Genomic DNA, 22,220 nt, shown 5'->3' with positions numbered 1-22,220 from the left:
TCGACTCTACTTCAGTCTGTGGTTTGTAGCCCTGAGTGCTGAGAGACCATGCCACATAAACAAGTAGACGGGAACGGGAGAGGTTTGTCAGAGTGGTGCCATTCAATTCTTTTAATTCTTTCTGAGTTATACACCAAAGTAAAGGAAAAAACCACAGTGATCTGCTACCAAAACTTAGTTTTGATGGTCTACCAGCTAACGACTCGATCGACTCCTACAAACTCGTTAAAACTACAGGCCTGGGAACCCTCGGACCCACAGGGGCTCATTGCTGGCCCTCAGCCGCAGCAGTTCTCCGCCCACACGGACACCCTGCGCTGCCCTCCGGGGTGGTGCCCTGGGTCAGGGCGAGGAGGGGCCCGAGGCAGCTTGGTGCCAGGTGGACAAGGACAACTGTGACAGGCAGGTAAAAAGAACCTGCAGCCCCCGGCACAGGTGCACTTGCAGACACATCCAGCGCGTGGACCTTCCTGGGGAAGCCATTCCCACCCAGGGTGCAGACTGCCTGTAGGGTGGGCTGAGCTCTGCCCCAAACACAGACGGGTGCCACGTGCAGGGCAGGGAGTAGCATCTGAAGAGAAACAGAAAGTGTCCACAAGCCTCGCCCCACCCCAAGGAAAACAAACCTAGAAATAAAAGCAGGTACCAAAGAGTCACCGTGGGGCAGGGTCAGACTGTGCTCTGCGGCCAGGACCCCTCCCCGGCAGCGTCCCCACACACCAGGCCTGGCCAGGCAGAGAGGCCCGGCCATCAATCGTTTGGTTGGCTTTGTCTCCACCGGCCTCTCCAGGGTGAGTGCACAGTTTAATGCTGGAGGTCCCCTTAAGGCTACGCATAATGAACTTAGTTTCTTTCTTTTTTTTTAAATGCATAATTCCTCCTCTCTACCAGATTAAGAATCAAGATTTGAATCTCTGAGCTGAAGTGCCTTCCCCCTGTGTAGGCCCTTCCCCCTCACTCCTGGCCTCAGTGGCCAGCGGGTAGGTCCCTTGGAGAACGTGCGTTAACGTTGGTGTCAGGCAGGGGAATAACCCACGGAGTCATCAGCAGGACTCGGACCTGAGGTAGAAGGTCGATAGCAGGGGCTCTTCCTTGAATTAAAATTTAACTTACCCTTTATTGCAACCTACAAAAGCAAGTAATGAGCACTAACATTTTTATTTCTTTTAAACTGTCATTTAGGCTGTAGAGGGGATAATTACCTATCTCTGGTGTAGTAAGATTTTATAACCCTTAGTGAGGCATTTTCTAATTTAATATTTTTACTATATTATCATAAAACCTGTTTCTGGGAAAAAAATGATCATGGATTAGCAGCCATTTTCCATAAAGACAGAATGTGTGTGTGTGTGTGTGTGTGTATGTATTTGGCTTATTTATTACGTGATTCTTCTGAAGAGACTTCGAGTGTGCGCGGCCCAGCTGCTGTGGAAGGCGGCCCCCGCAGAGGCAGGCTGTGCACAGCCCCAAACGGAACGGCCGTGTGCGTGTGCAGTAGCGTGGCCCCCAGACATGGGCGCCCAAACGTGCTCCCTTCGGCTCCACCCCAGCGCCCCCCACCGACCGAAACACCGACCGGGGTCCTCACAGTCATTGGGCGAACAGACGAGCACATTAAACCTGCAGACGGTCTGCTGGGCTGGTCGCGTGCACCTGGCAGGCTGAAGGGACTGGGCCGGCTGCACACCAGGCCACCGCACACCCGTACTTTGGCCAGAAACCCCCAAGCCTGCAAGACATCCCCGAGCTGCACCTACTGTCCCTGTGGCCAAAGGCAAGTGACAGCAGAGACAGCAGCAACGCCACTGCTCCCTAAAGAAACCCGTGCAGCCTCCAAAAGTGCATCATACTCCCCGATGAGCAGTATACGCAGGAGTCCCGAACAGGCTCCCACATGTGCCAGAGGAGACAGTATCACTGCTTTCCTACTTTAAATTGGACACACAAGGTGCCCTTCATTAATTTGAAATTGCTCATCTGCCACTTCAGTGGGGGGAGGGGTGTCCCCCTAAATGTACAAGACACATCCCAGCATGCACCCTAGCTCTTCTTCCTTCCTAACCCTCCCCGCTCCCCGTCCTGTGTACGCCGAGGACCCTTGTGCTGCACACAGAAGTGGTGCAGCGTTGCTCCTGCTTCACTTAATCTCTTAGACACACATTTGAGAATCAAGGGACGACGGGACACACAAAGGGAAGGTGAGACAAAGGGTTCCGATTCCCACGCTGCTCCTGTCTGGAAGAACCCCGATTGAATCCGAATCTTTATGAGATGGGAGACCACAGTTGGAACGGAACTCACACTGACTGGCGTGGTCGCTGATGGCAGATACGCTTTTAAAAATGACTGGTGAAGTTACTGATGTGTGCCTTTTTTACAGGCTTGTGTTCTGAAAACAGTTTACTTATTAGTGCTTTGGAAGCTTCTAAACATGCGTTAGATATGTATGGTCTTTGGCCTTGAAGTATAATGCAAAAGTATCATAAATTCCTAAAATACAGCTGAATGTCTACCTGAACTGTTAGACCGTGTGAGGGTTACGAAGATGTGACGGGCGAGCACCTCTCTTACCCAGGGCTTACGACCAACGGAGCAGAAGCTGGGTGGGAAGGTGACTGAGTGCAGTGACCCCACCTAGGGCAGGCCGCACTCTCCGGGGGGACACAAGACGTCCCTCCCTTGCATTGCCCCAGGCCCGCGCTGCCCAAGGCCCGCGCTGCCCCAGGCCCAGGCCCAGGCCCCCAACCCGAGGAGCAAGGAGAGGGACGGGGCTGACTGCTCTTCCTTGTGGCAGCACCTCAACTACTTGATGTCTTCCCCCACCCGAGTCTGTTCTTTTCTAGTAAACACAAACGGTTCGCCCCATTCGTGCTGTGACAAAGTGGGAGTTCTCCTGCCCTCCTGACTGAATGGCCGGGAAGGCCCGGGTGGTCTCCACGGCTCCTGTGTTCTCAGCACCTACTTCTGCCGCCTCCGCAGCACTTCCACTCTCTTCTGACCTGCCCCCCAACGGGCCCGGCATTCCAAACATCAACTGAAAAAGGTACCTTGTCAACGATCACTGGGCACCTGCTACTGACACCAAATGAAGGGATCCTCCCAACTTGAACCCCGACTACCTGAATGCTCTGTGGTCTGCTCCCCCAAATGCCAGACACAATCTTTCATTCCTTCTGCTTCCTCTGACTCAACCCATTCTCCTGTGTATCAGTGACTCCACAAGAGAGAGGAAGGGGTTTGAGAAATGTCCTATGACCTAAAAGGGGAAATATATTGATCCAAACCGCAGGCAATTGCCGGGTGCTCCCTGGGGGCCGTGTGGCAGGCGGCAGTGGGACCGGCGGACCCCACTGGAATGGGGTCTTCCAGGAAGATGGGGTTGTTGGGGAGGCCGTCCCGGGAAGGAGCTCTTACAGGGAGGATGTGTCATCTGGTGAGGATGACAGACACAAATTACAAGAGTAGGAAACTTAAGATTCCTGAATGCAGCCGAAAGGTCAGCACTTAACTCTCTCTCACTCTCCCCAACCTCCCCCAGCAACAAAAAGTGGATCACAGGCTTCTTTCTTTGAAATCTAATCTCGATTTCATAACAAAAAACACACACAGACACAAAACAAGAAACTGGATGAAAAGAAAAGAAGGCAACCTTCTCTTACTGGGGGCTTATTTCTTAACAGGATCAAGTTAGCAAAGTAATGGTGACTCGGAGGAAGCCCCTTTACCACTAATTACCTAAATCCGGATACAAAGCAAATCTCCAATCAGACACAGGCTGAAGCTCTCCAGCTCCACAGCAGCCAAGTCGCAGCTCCCCAAACCTACCACAAGGTGGCAGTGCACGACGCAGTTCTGGGCAGACCCAGCACCCAGCGCGGGCTCTCAGCAAACTGCGCCCATAAATTACCTAGTGTGTCTGCTCTCATCACCTTCCTTCCCACTGCTTGAAGGAGACTCTAGAAGGTCTGTTCCAATGCGCTCTTTTGGTCAGGTCAGAACTAGGTCCTTCAAGCCTCTGCAAATGCTTTTAGCCCCACAGCTTTAAATTACAGATGATGACATGTGGCCTCTGGCCTGTCCCCTAAAGATCAGACAGACTGAAGATTTATAAATGTTCGAAGAAGCAGGTTCAGGCCCCAAACAAAGGAACTGGAAGGCTGGGGACAGGAAGGAGAGGGAAGAGGAGTAGAGGTGAGGAGGGAAGGAGAGGTAAATTGGTAAGGTTCCCCTGGTTCCCAAGTCAGTTACAAATTCACTCTACTTGAACAAAGGAAGAAAAATACTTGGAACTTCCATCACCCCAACCAATAGCAAGACTTTCAGATTCTTTTAAAGAAAAATAATTCACCTTGGTGGACATGCACAAAACAAAACAAAACAGGGGTGGGGCGGGCAGAAGCACTCTAGACAAAGGGGGTACCACCTCCTCTCCTGCACATTAATATTCCACATCCCTGGGATGATCCCCACTTTCACAGTTTGACTGTTTTATAACAGATTTGATGCGAGAGAAGACAAATGGCCTCACAAAGGAAAGACGACAAATCATCTCACCGCTTTTAGCAGGGTTTTCTCTTTATTTTTATTTATTTTTATTCTGTGGCTGCGCTGCAGAGCTCTCTGCCTTGCTGGAGATGTTTAATATTAACGTCAAGCCACCGCGATCCCGGCAATAGAGTTGGCCGGGGTTGTGTTTACGGTTTTGTGACTGCTGGCTTCAGGAAGATGAAGCTCCTTGTTCAAACAGCAGCCCCTCTCACAGCTCCTGTTAAAAGCCAGGGGATGCTTCACTGCTTGGACGTGAATCACTTCCTCCAGCCGCACGGAGGTGAGACTGACACTCAAGTTACATTTGTATCCCCATCAAGGCTGCTTGCCCAACGACCTAGGGCCTGGGAGGGGGCACAACAGATAGCACATCTCTCAGCTCCAGTCTAAGGGGTCCAAACACTCAGAAATTAGTGCGGGTATTTGCTGTTGGCCCCCAGAGTTCCAGCAAGCCATTTTAGTGTTTCTGGTAATAAGTGGGGTTTCTTTTTCTTAAAAACCCAGCACTGATCCAAACATAAAAGAAGCAAGTACACACACAGGGCAGCCACTCTGCGATGCCACGTCCCAGGCTCAGTCCGGCCACGGGACCCCGGTGGCAGGCACTTGTACCTGCCGGCCAGCTGTCCCCACTCCTCTCACTAGAGTGCGAAGGTCCTGTGTTCTCCTGTTCATCCCTTTCACCCTCCTGCCAGCCAGGAGCACAGACCTTCTCCCAGGCTCTGTGCTCACCCCCCTTCTCTGCCAACACCCTGCCCTGGAATCTGACCGGGCTCCCGGCTCCGACACCCCTGTGCAATGGACAGAGCTCTCTCCTCCTCACCTAGACCGCCATCCCACCCCCTGGCCCTGCAGGGCTAACCTGTCACCTCAGCCAGCATTTCTGCTAATAATGGTGCGAGTTCTCTGTGAGTCGTGTCTCACACTTAACTGCTTAATGCCAGGAAGCTATAAACAGAGTTACAGGAATCAATACTACATTTTCTCATTAAAAAATAAAATCCACCCAGAGATAGGGCTCTTGTTTAGACAGTTTACTTATATTAATTGATAAAATGCAAGTTGATGCCCTTCATCTGTCAGTCTTGGTGGTTTTTAACAGTACCCTTCAAGAACTTCCTTCTCTCCTCTGTAAATCCGAGAGCAATTTGGAGGAAGGGGAGATCTGTCCCAGACACTGCTAGGTAAACTTCCCCAGGCGAGTTTACTGTCCAGGATTCGGCTACTTGGTCATCTCTCCCGGACTCAGTTCACCAGCTAGTCACTGAAGTCAGCAAGTGGACAACCCCAGCCAGTTCTGTGACTGGCCCTGAAAAGCCTGCCTGCTCAGTGCACCACGAGCGGTTTGCGTTTCTGCCCCGGAAGCCGGTGGGTCTGCTGAGCTGCACAGCTGTGCCTCCCCCGCAGGACCGAGGCAGGCGAGGAGGCGGAATGCTGCCAAGTGCGTGTAGGAGAAAATGTGTATTGATTTCTTCTTTCTTATAGAGGAGCACAAAGCATTGAAGAACAATTGCTCGTCTCTGCAGCATTTCACATTCCTCACGAGACAAAGGCCCAACCCCCAGCAGCCTCTGAGAAGCTGAAAGGGGAACCGCTCAGAGTGGGGTCTCCTGGGTGTCGGTGGCCACGGTGCAGCCCAGCTCCGCTGCTGGGACTCCAAACACCCCGGGCCACAGACGCTTCCTCTGCCTCTGATCAAGTAATTTCCCTCAATTTCCCTCTCTGGGCTGATGTTTCCTCATCTATATTGGAGAAGAAAGAGCTTTCAGTCCTATTTACCTTTAAGTGGAGGTGCCCAGAGGGTAAAAGAGTTAATGTTTATAAAGTGTTCTGCTCCCCAGAGGGAGACAATGGATAAAACACAAGGTGTGGTTATGGCTCATTCAAGACCTCGTTTCCAGGGTAGTTATAACAGCTTCCCTTTACAAATGCTGGCTTCCCAGCACCTTGAACTCAAAGTACAATGAGGCAGTACCCTTTATCTAAATATCCTTTTTGGTTTGACACTTAATACCAACACTAAAAATAACAAAAGGTAACCAAGGACTATTATGCCTTATTAATGCACATAGAGAATCCATTCCAGAGCTGTTTTCTTCTTAAACCAAACAAATCCTGAAGGCAGTCCAAAACACAGAGGCCTGTCTGCAGTCTCCATGTCCCCACCAAAAACCTGTAGGAGGACCACAGGAAACCAAACAGTATAGATATCATAGCCAGGACGAGCAGGGGAAACGTATGGTATAACAACAAAGTCTATGGTGTACACTCTCAGAAGTGACAGAAATACAAGAAAGAGTGTTCGTGAAAGATCTTTTCCCAGAGTTCACACCGAGTAAAAATAACAAAAACTCTCTAGGTAAAGGGTTGGGAATGTGAAATCCCAAATCTGGACTCTTCGTTTCTGGGGTCTTCCCAAGATGGTCACGAGTGAGAAAAACGTGGAGCTGGTACTCAGGGGGTGTGACACCCTGGTGAGGGGACATCAGCCACAAACAGTGAGGACACAGCCGTGGAGCGGTGGACGCTGCCCCTGATGCAGACGCGCACAAAGCGCTGCAGGAGCAGAGGAGAGCACATCACAGGAGCTAGATGACTTGGAGAGGTTTCAGCGAAAGACGCAAGAAACCACTGTCCGTCCACCTTACAGGACTGTTTGCAAACATAATCCTACCAGCAAACTGAATAGACTTATGAGCTAACGACCTTTACAGACATTTCAGACAGAAGACCTACAGCCAACCTGTTTAGGTTTGTACAAAAACAGGCATGTCTGTGTTGCATGAGAAGGGACATGATGAAATACATACAAACACATGGGAAAACATGTATTTTATTTATTTAAATAATTATCCGTACAGATTAATTTAAAATTGTCCCTTTCAGAAACAAACAAAAACATTAAAAAGAACATTTCATTCTCAAGAATCCAATGAGCAAGAAGGTCTACTTTCACTTTCTAGGGAGGAAAACTGAGCCCCGTGGAGAAGACCTCCTCAGGGTTGCACCGCACTCGAGAGCCAGGGTGCACTCTGCACCCGGGCAGCCTGAATCAGCTCTCTGGCTTAGGGAAGGCTGCCAGCAACTGCAAAAAGACCTTAAATGAATTGCTTTGCAAGTAATACCTGTGCTACAAAACTGCTATACAATAAGGCAGGATACGACTGAACGATAACACAGGCCTAGGCATACCTCCTTTTACTGCACACTTCACAGATGCTGCACTTTTGCCCCCAAAGGCCAGACCATCCATGAGCACGATGGCTACGGCCCTTGCTTTATTGGGGTGGTCTGGAACCACCCCGCAGGGCCTCTGGGGTACGCCTGTGTGTTAACCCGAATATGTGAGCATAAAACCATGACGATACCAAATACAAGATTGCAGTAAACACGCATACTACTTTGACTTACAAGTTAAGCATTCTTAGCATGAAAAAAACTAACAGATGCTTTCATGAACTGTAGAAAATGCTATTAGAGAGAAACAAATAAAACAGGGGTTCAAGGAAGAAAAAGCCCCTCACTCAGTGGGAAGTGGGGAATCCTAAAAGCCTCCCGGGAAAGGCTGGGGTTGGCCAAGTGGGATTGGCAGAGTGGGGTTCGCCACTCTGGCCGTGGTGACAGGAGAGACTGAGGTGGGGCAGGGTCAGAGGATGCTCCAGGTCATGTGAGCAGAATTAAGAGACACAAGTGGGCGGAGTCTGGAGTGTATTCTGGAGATCGCACAAAGCGGGTGCTCCCTGAAACAGGCGATGGAGAGAGAAAGGGAGCAAGGGGACCTTGCACATAGGCCTTGAGTGGCAGGTTCAAGAGTATGGCTTTTATTCTACGGAGAGCAAAGAGTACTTGCTTTAAGTGGTATTTTCGGAAGGCGTGATGCGGCAAGGACACACAGAACTGATTAGGTCAGGCTGGTGGTGAATAAAGAAGCTGTTAGTGCAACGGTCTACGTGGGAAGTAAAAGCAATGGGGACTCAAAAAGAGGCCGTGGAAATGCACAGTAGAGGCCACCGAGCTACACCTCCATTAAAATAAAGTTCCACGCAGACGCAAGTTAAAAAAAGAAATCAGACAAACTCAGAGGACACGCAGGCGAACAACTGACCCTGGGGTGCAGGAGGGCCGTCTGAGCACAAAGCCACGAGAAATACCCAAAGGAGAGGTTTCACGTATTCGATTACATAAAAAGGAAAAGTTGTATATGACCAATAAATATCATCAACAGGCAAGCAAAATAGGGAAAATCTACAAAAATATGAAATATGCTATGTAATCATAATATACAGAATTCATACAAACTGCAAAGACAAATGAAAACTTAAAGAGAAAAATGGGTAAAGGATAAAAACAGAAATACAAATAAATAATAAATATACAGACTCCTAAAGTTTACTGTTAAACGAGAAAGTAAACATCAGACACCTAGTCCAGTGCCCGGTCCATGCTGGGTACTCAGTAAGGTGTCGTTTGTTATGAACTTAGACGATTCTCCACGTGGGCGAAGGCGCAAAGACGTGAGCCTCCGCCCGGGGAGCGGCAGGAGGGGCATGGGACTCAGCACGTGTGCCCCAGAGCCATTGGAAAGTTATGTCTTTCACCTGGGATTTACCCTTCTAAGATCCTATTCTAAAGACACAAGCAAAACTTAGAACATGGATTTCTATACAAATATGTTCACTGCAGCACTAATTAAAGAAAAATAAAAACAATCAGAAACAACTGAAATGTCCAATAATAAATATTCCATAATTGAATATTATATAGTTATTAAAATGTCTTTAAAAATACTTAATGTTGTTAAAATGCTTATAATATAAAGTTAACTGAAAAAGGGATTAAAACATATTATGTATACATATTAACAAAATATATACTCAAAAATATTCTGCAAGAAAACATTAAAATATTAATATGCTCAACTCTCAATAGCAGAAAAAGATGAATTTTTCTTTGTTCTTTCAGTATTTTCCAAATTTTCTTCCATAAGTACAGATTGTGTTTATTACAGGAGAAAAACATATTTTTTCTAAGGAAAGTACATAATAGGTGCCTAAGTATGGCAGAGATAGAACTATAAGAGCAAACTGATCCTGGCTGGTATGACTCAGTGGATTGAGTGCTGGTCTGCAAACCAAAGGGTCGCTGGTTCGATTCCCAGTCAGTGCACATTCCTGGGTTGAGGGCCAGGCCTCTGTAGGGGGCATGTGAGGGGCAACCACACACTGATGTTTCTCTCCCTCCCTTTCTTCCTTCCTTCCCCTCTCTAGAAATATATAAGTAAAATCCTAAAAAAAAAAGAGAGAGACAAAACTGACTGAATCAGATGTCAAAGCTGATTATATAATTTGGGGTCTTTCTAATCAGAAGAATGGTGTGACCATAACAGCAGGTCTGGAAATTCAGTGATTGATACTAAAAGGTGAGTGACTTCATAGGCAAAGTCTTCTAATATAGAAAGCATCTCTATTAAAAAAGGAAAAATCATTTTAGTCCAAACAAGTTCTTGTTTTGTTTCTTTTTCCCAAACAAGTTTTTGTTGAGAGACAGGCTTTGTGTGCGTGGACTAGGGGTGGGAGCAGCGGCACCCCCTTGGCACACTGTCTGCACACATTTCTAAAGGCTTATTGGTTTTCTGGAGATGGTGGCAGGGTTATAGGCCACACTCCTAGGTGCATATAGTACACAAGCTCCACTACATACTTGCTGTTTAACTTGAATATGTTACTTATTTGCTCTGTGCCTCAGTATTCTTATCATAAAATGCAGCCCTGGCTGGTGTGGCTCAGTGGATTAAGTGCCTGCTTATGAACCAGAAGGTTGCTGGTTCAATTCCCAGTCAGGGCACATACCTGGGCTGGGGGCATGTGAGAGGCAACCATTTGATGTTTCTCTCCTTGTCTTTCTCCCTCCCTTCCCCTAGCTTTAAAAATAAAATAAATAAAATCTTTTAAAAATGCAGACAAAATAAAACACTTTAGTAGTTTTTATAAGGACTCAATGAAATTGTATATGAAGGACTGAGTATTATATCTGGCAAGTAGTAAATGCTCAGTAAGTGAAATATGGTATTATTCTGTCATTTCAGAAACAGGGTGGCCAATCAGAAACAGGGTGGCAGGCTCAGGGTGGATAAATCGGAGCAAAGGATGAATGCACTTAAAAACAGAAATGGCGTACGTATCTCAGCAATCCGATGCTGGCTCAGTGATCACAGTGGGAAATGTATTAAGATGGATGAATGTCTAATCTAAATTAACGGGAAAGGATTTGGCTATTGCCTACCCACTAGCAAGTTACTCAGTTGTGATTAATACAATATCTATAAGATATGGTATTTTAAAAGTCAGCAATAATAAAATACAAAAACTTAAGAACAGTAAGTCTTTAGAAGAAACATTTACATTCACTTTAAAGAGTGTGAAATACCCTGGGGGGATAAATAGGATTCATAACCGTCTGAGGAAACGAGGGGCATGTGGCTGCAGGAATGGGAACGACAGTCAAGAAGCCCCGTTCTGAGGAAAGACTTATCTGTTCAGCATTTACAGTCTCCTTCTAGAAGACATGCTTTTATCACTCTGCATCCTGCTTGGAACCAAGACATCAATTTGAGAATGCAAATTCTCCAGAATTGTATAAGACTGAACAGCAATGAATCAGGAAAAACAGAGGAAACAAGAGCAGTATTTTCTTTTCAACCCAGTCTTGGAACTCTGGCCCAAGGCTCAGGTTGGGACTTGAGAGTGTTTTCTTGGTCCTGCTGACATCACTGAGGAGGCAGGCCCCAGGCCTCCTATCTCCATGCTGAACGCCATCTCTAATGATGATGTATGGGGGCTCCCCCTCGTCACTGCTGGTGGTGGGGTGGGGTGTGGGGGGGGGGTGCATCAAATATGTGATGCCGCCCGCCTGAGCATCGACGAGCGAATTATAAACTGTGTCAATCCGAGTTGATGCAGAGCTGTAATCCTCTCTAACACGAGATCAGCTCACTGCCGTGAGTTATGTTCACTCTGTAATCTGATAAGGAAGAGAGGGAACTGCTAATAACAGAGTAACGGGAGCCTTTAATGACGCTGGTGGAAGGCAGCACCAGTGGAAACACCGCTCTTGTTCACGCCGATTAGATCAGTGTTGCATATTTGCCCGGCCTTGTTTCACCTGTCAGAATAACCTGTGTCTTTTTAGGAGATAAGAAGCTTCAGAAAAAACATCTATATCTTAACCATTCTTGCTTGCAAGTTTTTACCCAATGAAAAGTGCTCTGTGGGAGGTGTTTCTGGGGCTATTAGCTGATGTGCTCTCAAATGCTGAGCAAACTCCCGCAGAATATTTCAGCAGGATCCCGTGCCTATTTCTCTTACACAAAGGGGTACGGTTGGCAAGGGGGGATCAAAAATGGTCTAAGAAACCTCTGGGTTGCCCAGCAGGGGAAAAGACATCGTCGGTAGAGTGGGAACATGCCCCCACATTTAGGGTACAGGCCCGCACACAAAAAAGGCCAGCCTATAGAAATTCCATCACACCAAGGGACCCCGAGAACAGCAGGGCAGTGATGTCAACAAAGCACTTCACAAGGCTGGGCTGCACGTGCACATCTCTCTTCTGAAACTCCAGAGTACAACAATAAGGTATTCGGTGCTTAGTTATCATTAAAGGGTCTTTTCCAGGTTCTTTTCTCTCTTTTTTTTTAAATGCCAGTAGCTTTCTAAAAGGAGTGGGAAAAGGGTTTTTTATTTGAGGGGAGAACATGGGGGATCAAAATGGAAATTCTTGATGTTCCTTTTGAGAATTTCTTTAAGGAATGGAGTAGCTATAAAGTGCTAACATCGCTGTCATCTCTGTAAACAGGGGAGAAAAGCCCCGTGGGAAAACATCATACCTGCACCTTTAAGGGACGGCACCGACCCAGGCCCTCCCTGAAGGAGCGGTCACAGAGGCAAACACCGACTCTCCTCCGGCACATGAAGCTGGCTGTTGCCACTCAGACCTGGTCCGTGCCCACGGCAAACCTGTCGTGCCAACAAAGTGAGCGGCTCACACGGATCCCTTCCCCAGCTCTGCGGCAGCGGCCCGTTGTGAGGGCCCCATCACGACCTGTCTCAGAGTCCTCCTCAGAATCTGCTTCTCCTACTTGCCACGCCAGCATTTTACTATCTGACCTCCATCAACGCAACGGACGAGAAAAAATAAACTTTACACGTCTGCCTCAGAGGGGAACACAAAGTAAGCTGCTTCTGAAATGTCCTTGGTGAGCTCCGGGCCCTTCTCCGGTCAGCGCAGGGGCAGCGGCCCTGTACACCCTGCAAGTGAGTGCACCCTGACCTGTCCTTGGCGGGAACGCTGTGCTGAGAGGGATCCCCTACCAAGAAGACAGCAGGCTTCCCCCCCCCCCCCCCCCCCCCCCGAGCCCACCAGTAACCGTCTCTACGACACCACGTGGGATTCTGGCCTCTTAGCTGAGGTGACTCTGACGGACAACAGTAGCTGCTCTGGGAGCTGAGCTGTCCCGTGCCAAGGGTCCCCAAGGGTTGAGCAAAGCCAGAGATCACATTTAGGCTCACGGTAATATCCTCCCCGCATGCAAACACGCAGTACACGGGCAAAGTGGGATTTCCTTTTCCGCTAGTAATGGGAATGTGCATCAGGTCCGCAACACAAACCAACCGCCTAGCTTGCAATGGAGAAAAGATCTGCTGGATCAGCACCTATAAAGGGCCAGGGACTATATGAAATTTTAGCAGAGGAGACCTGAAGGCACAGAAAGGCATTAAAAGCAGTATCCAGCATTTATCTAGGGCACAAAACCCCCAAAGAGAAATGTGGTAACACGGGGGTGTAAAATGAGCCACTCCACATTTTTTTTAAGTTTTAAAATACTGCTACTACTGCTACTACTAATAATTGATGGCTTGAAGAGAAAAATTCCTAGCATGAGAAAAGAATATCTATCAGCAGAAATTAACTACACAGATAACAGTACACAGACCTCATGACCATACCACAGGAGAAATGGTGAGGTGCCGCTACCTTTCTCAAGATCCTTTTAAAGATAGTACTTCCTTCTCCACTAACGGCATGTTACAGTCTGTGTTAAAGAGTAAGGATCTCTTCATTTCTCTCTTAACAAGAGCTATGTTCCAGTTTCAATTCAAACTGACCAAGTGTAATTTTTTCAGCTCAAACTGGACAAGGGATATGGGGTATCCGAGGACAATTCGATCAAGGACAAGGAACAGCACTTGCCCACCCCCCAACAAAAAGCAACCAACCAACCAACCAAACACTTGACATTAATCCAATTTACGCACGTGTGTGGAACAGCGAACTGGAACTAAGGAGTGACTACAGGAAAGAGGAGGGCCTCGCTCACCAGACTGGGTGAGGCAGGAAACGTAAGTGCAGCTGCTCTGACAGTAAGAAATCAAAAGAGCTGGAAATTTTGTTATGTGTATTTTGCCATCATTACACTGTGGTTTCTCTTCAGATCATATAAATCTTTTAAAAAGTGGGAGGTGAGGTGGGAAGAGAAGCTAGTCAGATGGTCCACAGAGCAGAAACCATAAGGGAGAGAAGGCCTTTAAATTTATATGCTTTAACAGAGAAATATCAAGGACCTTCCTAACTCCTCTCCATATTATATGTATACTTTTCAAACCAAAAATGTCCCTTTTTTCCTGCTGATAAAAAGCAATCCATTTCTTTTCACTTATTGTAAAAAAAAATTTGAACATTACAGAAATACATAGAATAAAAAGTAAAATGTGCCTTGGACTCCACCCCAGCCAGCAATCAATATGGGAGGAGTTTGGTGCACTGTTTCAGAGCTTATTATTTTTAATAACAACTAATATAAATGTATTTTCATGGCAAAAGGTCAAAACAAAATAAAAGTATAAAATAACAAAACATTGCCCTGGCTGGTGCAGCTCAGTGGGTTGAGTGCTAGCCTGTGAACCAAAGGGTTTACAGTTTGATTCCCAGTCAGGGCACATGCCTGGGTTGCGGGCCAGGTCCCCGGGGAGGGGGGGGGGGAAGCGGCACGTGAGAGGCAACCACACATTGCTGTTTCTTCCTTCTCTTTCTCCCTCCCTTCCTCTCTGTTTAGAAAATAAATAAATAAAACCTTTAAAAAAAACCGGAAAATGCTGGAAGTCCCCCTTCCCCCCATTCTCTTCCCCGTAGGTACACACTTTAAATGTTGTGACATAAAGTCTTTCCAGGCATTTTCTACAACACAGACATGGCTGTGGGAACCTACACACCCATTTAATGTTTACTGTGAAAGCAAAGTGGATCACATTACAAGCACGGCCTCTTTTTCCAGTTAACAAAATAACCTGGGGATCATTTCAAGACAGTGTATTTTTTTAAAGGTATTGCCTTTTTTTCCCCATCACATATCTACTTATTCGAATAATAGAAATAGTATTTGGTAGCCTACTTTTCCCACTTAACATTATATTAATACGTATGATCCACTTCATCCTTCAACAGCTGCTTATAATTTCACTGAATGATTTTCTATGATTAATTAGTTTCCTATTGATGGTCATGATTGGTTCTTATTTTCCCCATTATAAACAATGTTGCAATAAAGATGCTAGATACAAATATATTTGCCAACTTGCTATTTCCTTAGGTCCATTTCTAAAAGTAGATTATTCTGGGTGAACAGATATATACATTTAAAAATTTGAAACATAGTGCCCGATAACCCTCCAAAATGATTTTGCCAATTATATTCTGATTAACAGTCTATGAAAGTACATGTTTTTCCTACTATCCAAACTAAGGATTACTATCTTTTAGTGTCTTCCAATTAAAAAAAAATGAAATCTCATTATTTCAATTCTTGGATTAATGAGGTTGACAGTCTTTGTTTTCGGCGATTTGAGATTTTTCTTTCATAGTTTCTGAGTTTGCTAGCTGACATACATTGCCCCTTATTTTTATTGGGGTATTCTTAAAGATTTGTAAGAATTCTTTACAACAGTGATATCACATAGTAAAGAAATATGTCAGCCCGGGCTGGGGTAGCTCAGTGGACTGTGTGCCAGCCTTCGAACCAAAGGGTCACTGATTGATTCCCAATTGGTTGATTCCCAGTCAGGGCACATGCCTGGGTTGTGGGCCAGGTCCCCAACAGGGGACATGAGAGAGGCAACCGCACATTAATGTTTCTCTCCCTCTCTTTCTCCCTCCCTCCCCTTCTCTCTAAAAATAAATAAATAAAATCTTTAAAAAATATATGTCATGTGTTCAAATTCTCTCCAGTTTGTCATTTACTTACAACTTTCTTGCTGTCTTTTCCAATGTGACTTTTTGGGTCTATTAATATTTTCCATTATGGTTTCTGGCCTTGGTGCCTCACCTGTAAATTCCTTCTCTACCTCAAAATCATAACAAAATTCCCCATTCATACATGCACACCAAGAATGGCACATCTGTAAGTTAAGCAAACCAGAGCTAGTCCCTTGAGGAAAAGTAGTATGCACTGATATTGATATTCTAACGATTTTGAAAATTTTCCATTCCTCAATGATATCTCTGTTTTATAGAGTGGAACAGAAAATAGTATAGTACTAGATTGTTTCCAGTTATGGAATTACCTAAAGAAAAACAAAACAGGCCAAGCTACAAGTGCCTCCTTCTTACCTAAGTAACAATACCTATTGGCTCTGCACGTCTATACTAGCAGCAGAAAGAGCTGACACCTAGTTCCTCTGCCCACAGTTACTCCGGCCCCTGCGGACTAAGGAGCATGAGCAGTAATGTGGATGTAGGCCTCTGCATCTAAGGAAGCACAAAGGGAACTGAGAGCACTGTGGTAAAAACAAACATTCAGTTCTTCAACTACAAGACTTTTACTAACTTCCTTGTTAAATGGCTAAACCAGCTAGAGGACAACGTTGATAACAGCTACCAAGCCACAAGGGACAGCCTTTTCTCACGCTGAATGCCACAAGGACCGTTACCCAACAAACACATTCCCAATCCTTCCTCCCTTGCCTGCTCTACCTGAAGTGCCCACAGAGCACAGTTCTGACCAATAAGATATAAGAAGTTTGTTGGAGGGGATTCTGAGAACAACTTTCCTTTTACAATAAAAGAAAGCCGACATGGCTGACTCCAGCCACTCCCTCCCCCTTCTTCCTGCCTCGAATGCATGTTGGATGGCAGCCGCGGTGGCAACCACCTTGGGACCACAAGGAAAGACCAAGAGATACTGGCCCTACCACCTCCCATTCGCTTCTGCCTCTGCAGTTGGGCTTTGTGTCCCATGCAGGCCCAGCCCAATGTAACCCTAAATACTACAGTCATTTTCAAATAATCTTCATGTCTAGTATATAGCAGAGCCTCAAACTTTATGAGCGAATAAATAAGATTCTTGAAAACTTAAGTGTCTCTGAGGTATAATTAGGTGATTTAAAAAAAAAAACCCAACTAAGAATGACAAAAAATTGATTTCTAAATGATCTAGTAGTATTATATTCAAAAGATGCCACCAATATTTAAACCAGGTCTCACTTCATGCCTGGGATAATAATATTAACTGAATGGGCTGGGTTTAGGTTTAAGCATCTAGTTTTCCTTTCTTTTTTTTTAAGATTTTATTTATTTATTTTTAGAGAGGGAAGGGAGGGAGAAAGAGAGAGAGAGAGAGAAACATCAATGTGCGGTTGCTGGGGGTCATGGCCTGCATCCCAGGCACCTGCCCTGACTGGGAATCAAACCTGTGACACTTTGGTTCACAGTCTGGGCTCAATCCACTGAGCTACGCCAGCCAGGGCTTAGTTTTCCTTTCTTGTTGATATAATTTTTTCACATCATCTAAGGACTCTAACAGTACTCTAACAGTACTCATTTTACTGTTTTAAAAAATGCACTAATATAGAAATGAATGGGGCGGGGGCGGGGAACAGCCATACATAGGCATTCACTTGCAAAGCACAAGAGAAAAAAATGAGGTCACAAAGTTCTGAGGAAAAGCATACTCAGAACTGTCCATGAGCTGTTCTATACTCAGAGCACTGGACAAACAAAATTAATAATTGTTGTGCTCACCTAAACTTCCGGATCTACTACTTTTCAGGCAAGGGGAGGATGTGATAGAATTTAGTAGCAAACTAAATATATGCAAATAAAAAGGTTACATATAGTATGAGGTATAAAGCTGGCAAAAGTCCCAAGTGCCACATTATAACCAATCAGTTCACTTGGTAAAGATCTATATTTAAAAATGTCAACCGTAGCATTATTTATAACAATAATTAAAAGAAGTTTAAATGTCCAATTATTAGTGAAAGGCCAAGTAAGTAATATTAAAAACTTACATAGTCATTACAAATTTTTGAATAATGTTAATGGCATAATGCTCAGAGCATATAAAATACTTAAGAAAATTCGTAACAATGGAATATAATTCTAATTATATATTAAAAAAAACAAGAACATACAAAAAGGGAACCCAATGACGAAGAGAAAATATTCTGATGTGTTAAAAGTGGTTATTTCTTATGTATGCATACACACACTTCCTAGTTGTCTATGTTGAAAGAACCTAGAAAAAAACAGTCCCTAGTAACAATGAGCACCCTTAGCACCCAGATTTTGGTTTCTAAATGCCACAATCAACTAAGAAGAATCGGGGCTATCAGGAGAAAGACTGATTCCAGCCCTGATATGAAGAGTGTAAACTGAGCCTAAAACAGCTTTGTTGTGCCAGACAGTAAGGAAGTACTCAAAGAAGGACTTGGAACATCTCAAAAGGACACAGGACAGCTTGAAGGGACTTCCATTAATATGTGACAATTTAAAATCAAAATAAATAATGAGAGTAACAGATTACAATAATGAGAGTAACAGATTACAATAACACAGGAAAGCACAAGTCCATACTGATATACATGAATAGTAAATAAATAAGTAATCTTAAAAAATATTACATTATCACTTGCCAACTAATAAACGTAAAAGGAATTATTAAAAAATGGATATCTCTGAATTATGAGTATGTTTTTATTTTGTCTCAGCTTTATAAAATCAGCATGTACTTCTTTTATAAAAATACTTAAAAAAAAAAAACAACAATCCTCAGAGGCAGCCTAAACAAACACAACCTCATGCCCACCCCCACCGCAGTCTCTACAGCTGTCCCAAAAGGACAGAATATGCACCAACCCCCCGGATATAACCCAAGTGCATGTGCTGTCCTGACCCGTCGGTCCCAGACAAGAGCTCAGGTACTCTACAAAGACGGCTTAAGTTAAAAACAAAACAAAACAGCAAAAACAAACAAAAAACCACCAGAGGCAGCATTGAGATGTATGGAAATTTTGTTTTGGTTTTACAATAATTATGGGAGTGAAGAGATGTGACAAGGACCCTCGCTATGATGCCAATGACAAATGGTTAACTGATAAGAAGAAATGGAGAGGGCGACAGGCTGCAGAACAGGTCAATATCAGGCTGTCATGAAGCTATTTGAGACACATAATTAATCTATTACTCACCTGGCGTCATCATTCATTGTGGTGTGGTCAATAGGTGCCATGAAGCTCAGCAGCTTGCTAAGGACATGAAACCTGAATAAAGCAGGAAACAGGCAGCCACATTAGTAACCATTAAACTAGAAAAGGAAATGCAGTCTACGAACTAACAAACTCGAGAACATACCACAGGAACATTTGGCTCCAGTTGAATAGGGAACAGTCATGGGCACATAGCACTTAACCCTGTAGGACCCCTTTCCCTTAACGCTACAGGAGAAAAGCCTGGTACAACGTACAGCGTACAACTGCACATTGCACAATAAAGGGCAGTAGTTCAACACAGATTCACTTACATCACAGCCCCCCAAAAAGTAGATACTCTGTGCCCTTGAGCAAAAGACTAACCCTTAAACATTACTTTTGTCCAGACAAAAGACAATGAGGACTACCCCAATTTCTTCCTCTACGTATAATCATAACCATTTTTCAGCATCATTAAAGCTACTTGCTGGCAGTACACAGGCAGTGGTACAACACCACCACCATCACTCACTAGCACTGCTTCCCTGAGTCAGAAAAGGCTTGTAGAATTCCATGTCATTTCTACTCACTAGTTCCACTGGGTCTTTCATTCTCCCATCTTTAAATGAAGGAGCACAACTGAGTGGGTACGTAAGTTTCATCCCTGGAACTTTAGTCAACATATTATAGAAATTTAAGTTCCATCACCTCCATTTCTTGCCAATAAAAAAAATAATATTTTGTAAAAAGAATGTTTTGAGATTCTCTGGTGAAAGGGCTGAACAAACATACGACCTTATTCAGACCAAATTATGCCAAAGAGAATTCAAAGAAACTCCCCCTTTTCTGTTCACTATAATAGAAGAGGCTGTATGACAGTATGCACATTATAAAATTTTAACCAAAAAATACTGGATGGGCGAAACACTACACACACACAAAAAAATGATAAATATTTTCATGTACACTATGTTTTAACAGTTTTAAAAACATTTTTACACATACCAAGATTTGATTCTCTACTGTATCACCCACAGCTAAGCCTCCCAAATCTTTTTCTCAACAAATGAATTTTACAAGAATAATAGTGATGAGATTTTCTTCATTATAAAGTAACAGAAAAGTATAAATTCATTATAGAAAATCTGGAAAACAAACCGACAAAGCACACACAAAACTCACATAACCCCTCCACCTAAAAACACTTGTTAACCTTTTGGTTAGTCATGTGTGTTTGGCACAGTGACCCTGTCTGTGGTACACAGGCGACTCTGCATCCTCTTTTCCCACTCAGCATTGTAAGCACTGTCCCAAACCAATATCTGAATAGTTGTATATACTTCCACGAGTGAAAGTAGCATAATATATTTTCTTATTTTGAACATTTATATTGCTTCCAATTCTTCACTTTTTTTTTGAAAGATTTTACTTATTTATTTTTAGAGAGAGGGGAAGGGAGGGAGAAAGGGAAGGAGAGAAACATCAATGTGTGGTTGCCTCTTGCACACCCCTCACTGGGGACTGGGCCTGCAGCCCAGGCATGCACCCTGACTGGGAATCGAACCAGCGACCTTTCTCTTCACAGTCCAGCGCCCAAGCCACCGAACCATATCGGCCAGGGCCAATTCTTCACTTTTTAAAAAATGCAAAAACAAAAGCCCATGCTTGTTTTTTAAAGTGTCTATTATCTCTTACTTACAAAAAATAATAATTCTTTAAAAAAAAATCCAAATACAGAAATGTATGGAGAACTGACAAGTCCTTTGTAGTCCTAGCCCGCAGAAATAATCACTGTCAGTTAAAACTATTAACTCTGGCTGAAGTATTTTCCATATATAAGACAAGTATAAACAATATATTTTCCACATAAAAATGAGATTGCAATATAGTTAATATTCTGTATTGAGCTTTTTCCACTGCACCATATGTTATGGTCTATTCTTTTCATAGTTGCAAAATATCCCATTGTGTCAATATATTATAATTTATTGCATTTCTTATTGATGGGCATTTACATAGACTGCACCCCTTTAAAAACAAACAGTGAAGTACAGGTAGTTCTGCATAAAGCACTGCATGTTTGTTCGAGTATTCTACGGGATAAACAGTGAGGTGTGAAGCTGCTGAACTGAAAGGCATACACAATTAAAACTAAAAAACCTGAGTCAAAACCCTCCCAAAGGTTATGTTAACATGCGAGAGTATACTTACCTAACCTTTTTATATAAGTATAAAACACAAATACTGTTAGATGTATTTTAACACCATCAAACATTTGTTCTTGAATGTCTTGGTTTTCGAACAGCTTGGTTCTCGACCAAACTGTCCGTGGAAAAAATGCCCTGAGTGTCTCACAGAACTTTGGGTCTCGACTCCCCACCTGACAACCCTTTCATGTTGATGCCAGTATCCAGTCATGCACCTCTCGGGGGCAAACAAAGGAGATTCGGTTTTTCAACAAATCGCTTTTTGAACAGCTTTTTGGAATGATTTTAGTTTAAGAACCGAAGTTCCACTGTGTCTTTAGGTTTCACCAAACTTTGGTGTCCATCTGAAAAATGAATCCTGTTCTTGGCTGGGTCCAAAGACAGGTTTAATTCACTTTCTGGACAAAGACGATGAACTAACTCTACAGTTGTGTTAGCCACTGGCCAGCTGTGGCTATTGACCACCTGAACTGTGGCTTATCTGAACTTAGATGTTCTATAATTTGAAGATACACACCAGATTTTGATGACTTGGGACAGCAAATAATGGAACTATGTCATTAATAATTTTTTAAAATAATAACTCATTAAAATGATATTTGTGATACATTGGGTTAAATGAAACATTAAAATTTCATTCACCTATTTCTTTTTAGTTTTTCAATGTGGCTACTAGAACATTAAAGATTACACAGGTAATACATGTTTTTATTGGATGGCACTGTTCTGTGGAATGCCTTACATTGTAATACAATATATTCAATAACTATTAACTGCATGAGGAAAGAAAGGCAGGCTTTAAGAAGTAATTGGATTAAAGACAATTTAGTAATGTGCATGTAGTGCAATGCATTTCATCTAATCTCAGTTCTGCTGAGGATGAATGCATGTTTTAGTATTAAAACACCTTTTACCAACCATACTAAGAAAAGATTAATGTAATTTTGTT

The 22,220-nt window shown here is 44.1% G+C and overlaps 1 protein-coding gene across 2 annotated transcripts in view; it reads right to left on the bottom strand.

The window, feature by feature from the left end:
- Positions 1-22,220, bottom strand: part of AATF (apoptosis antagonizing transcription factor) — a 102,798-nt gene that overhangs the window by 3,791 nt on the left and 76,787 nt on the right. The window contains exons 11-12 of one of the 2 annotated variants that reach the window (XM_036033618.1): positions 19,065-19,136; positions 6,266-6,290 (exon numbers count right to left, since the gene is read on the bottom strand). In XM_036033618.1, coding sequence (XP_035889511.1) covers positions 6,287-6,290; positions 19,065-19,136 — 76 coding nt within the window. In that variant the 3' untranslated portion in view covers positions 6,266-6,286. Of the gene's footprint in view, positions 1-6,265; positions 6,291-19,064; positions 19,137-22,220 lie in introns of those variants that run through there. The other variant, XM_028519987.2, reaches the window with a different exon arrangement.

This window comes from Phyllostomus discolor, chromosome 8 (genome assembly GCF_004126475.2).
Source record: "Phyllostomus discolor isolate MPI-MPIP mPhyDis1 chromosome 8, mPhyDis1.pri.v3, whole genome shotgun sequence".
Taxonomy (NCBI): domain Eukaryota; kingdom Metazoa; phylum Chordata; class Mammalia; order Chiroptera; family Phyllostomidae; genus Phyllostomus; species Phyllostomus discolor.
The sequence above is the reverse complement of the archived record's forward strand: the minus strand, read 5'-3'. Positions and strand labels throughout refer to the sequence as shown.